We start from the raw sequence: 1,921 nt of genomic DNA, 5'->3' as shown, positions 1-1,921 counted from the left end.
CTTACCTTCAAGTTCTGGGAGGCAATCAAGGGCTGTGGCAATAGCCTGTGGTATTTGGGGAGTCTCTTGGACTACTCTGACCAACAACTCGAAGGGAGGTTTCTCCTGTCTGGCACTGTGTTTCTTGTCTACATGCACTCATGTGCTGATATTATATGTATAGTTTTCAATAGGCTTTTGAACTAATACATTGCCCTCTGTTTTTATCACATCACCTAAGCATTATTTACCTCTCATCTCTCTTTCCCTGTCTAACCCTGTTAAACTTGACAACACAATGAAATTAAGAAGCCTTTTTCTAAGTGCAGATTCATCAACTATTTAAAATATCAACCCAGGTATTCATGTTCATAGTTTATCTGAGTTTTCTGATGACCTACCATCTGAATGCTTTAGGAAAAGAAAACAATTAATTCTTACAGATTAAATGAGACCTGGTGTAAGCTGGATTCCCCCACCTCCATTCTCCTACTGTTGGTGGGTAATTTATTTCTGTCTGTCTGGTCATAGAGAAAGAGGAAGAACTGGAGCTTACCAGCATTCTTGTGGGGTTTCTCCCTGCGGCAACAGTCAAGGATCCTGAGCCAATAAACTGTTTAAAACAGGAGTAATGCAGATAAAGAAATATTAAGTCTTAAATATTTTCTTATTGGCATTTCCTTGATTAGTAGATAACTAGAAAGTTATAGAAATCTCTTTAACTCACAGGAAATTGTATTTCATGTTATTCAGTCTTTGACAAACATTTTTAAATAGTTTATATTTTAAGCAAATTTGTAACAAATTCATTTTATTATCTTCTAACAGATTTATACAAGAATGGATACTTTAAAATACACATATATCTACTTGATTAATGAAATGCTACAGTTATGCTTATGTTGATTTAATATAAATGATATGTATTTTAAAAATTGTATCACTGCCCAGGCTTCAGGTATATCTGATTTGTTGAGCTAGATGTTCTGACAGAACTTTTGTAAATCTACATGCCAACCTCTTTATTATCTATATTTTTAATGTGTTAATGTGATATCATTTCCATGACTCTAACTGATAAGTTGAATTTTCTCTATATTTGTGATTTTTCCCGAATTTTTCATTGTATGCTTTTTTATTCACAAATCTCACAACACTTTACCAATGTGTGAAATCATAGAAAATATTCACCCCCAACTCCTCCCTTTAACTCCTCCTCAATCCACTCTGCTTCCCAACACCCCCAAAATCATAGTTTTTTTTTTAATTTAATGACCCATTGGCTCCAATTTGTGCTGTTCATACACTTCTGGGTGTGGGGCCATCCACTGGAGCATGGCCTACCTACCAGAAGCCACATCCTTAAAGAAAACTGATTTTCCCTCCCCCAGAAGTCATCAACTTTCTACAGCTCCTCAGTTGGGCGTGGGGACTCAGAAACCCCTTCCCCACCCATACTAGACTGTTGACTGGCTTAATCTTCTGCAGGTCTTGTGTAGGCAACCAAAATACATTGTATCAAATTCTCAAAAAAAAAATATGTATGTTAAAAATAGATATAGGATTACACACATACACAGATGATTTCAAAACAGGGCATGCCTATGTGGTCCATGCCTAAGTGTCGTTATAGCTGTGTATATGAGAGACTTTATCAGCTGTTCTGCTATGGAAAATGGATATAGAGTGGCTGTATTACTAACCATATCTAGGAAATTCTTCTCTATTAAAAATTGGACACTAGACTCCCTAAGCCACATTCACCCTTCCATCCCCTCCCCTCGCCGTTCTATACTCCTAGTTTGAGCCCTGCGCCACTCCTAGTCTTGGGGCCCTAGACACCTGGGGAACCAATACTGCTTCCTGACCCTTCTCACCCAGAGCAACCCAGTCCCTTTCTTGGGCTCCAGGAGCACCACTTCTGGTCCTGGCCCCGCCCTCA

At 38.4% G+C, this 1,921-nt stretch overlaps 1 protein-coding gene across 1 annotated transcript in view; it reads right to left on the bottom strand.

Annotated features, from left to right (window-relative positions):
* Window positions 1-1,921, bottom strand: part of Ms4a3 (membrane spanning 4-domains A3) — a 50,991-nt gene that overhangs the window by 6,233 nt on the left and 42,837 nt on the right. Inside the window, exon 5 of the mRNA XM_008842033.2 lies at window positions 536-592. Coding sequence (XP_008840255.1) covers window positions 536-592 — 57 coding nt within the window. The remainder of the gene's footprint in view (window positions 1-535; window positions 593-1,921) is intronic.

The sequence above is a fragment of the Nannospalax galili genome, unplaced genomic scaffold (genome assembly GCF_000622305.1).
Source record: "Nannospalax galili isolate Female #2095 unplaced genomic scaffold, S.galili_v1.0 scaffold580, whole genome shotgun sequence".
Lineage (NCBI taxonomy): Eukaryota > Metazoa > Chordata > Mammalia > Rodentia > Spalacidae > Nannospalax > Nannospalax galili.
Note: the sequence above shows the minus strand (reverse complement) of the source record. Positions and strands in the feature narration are given on the sequence as shown.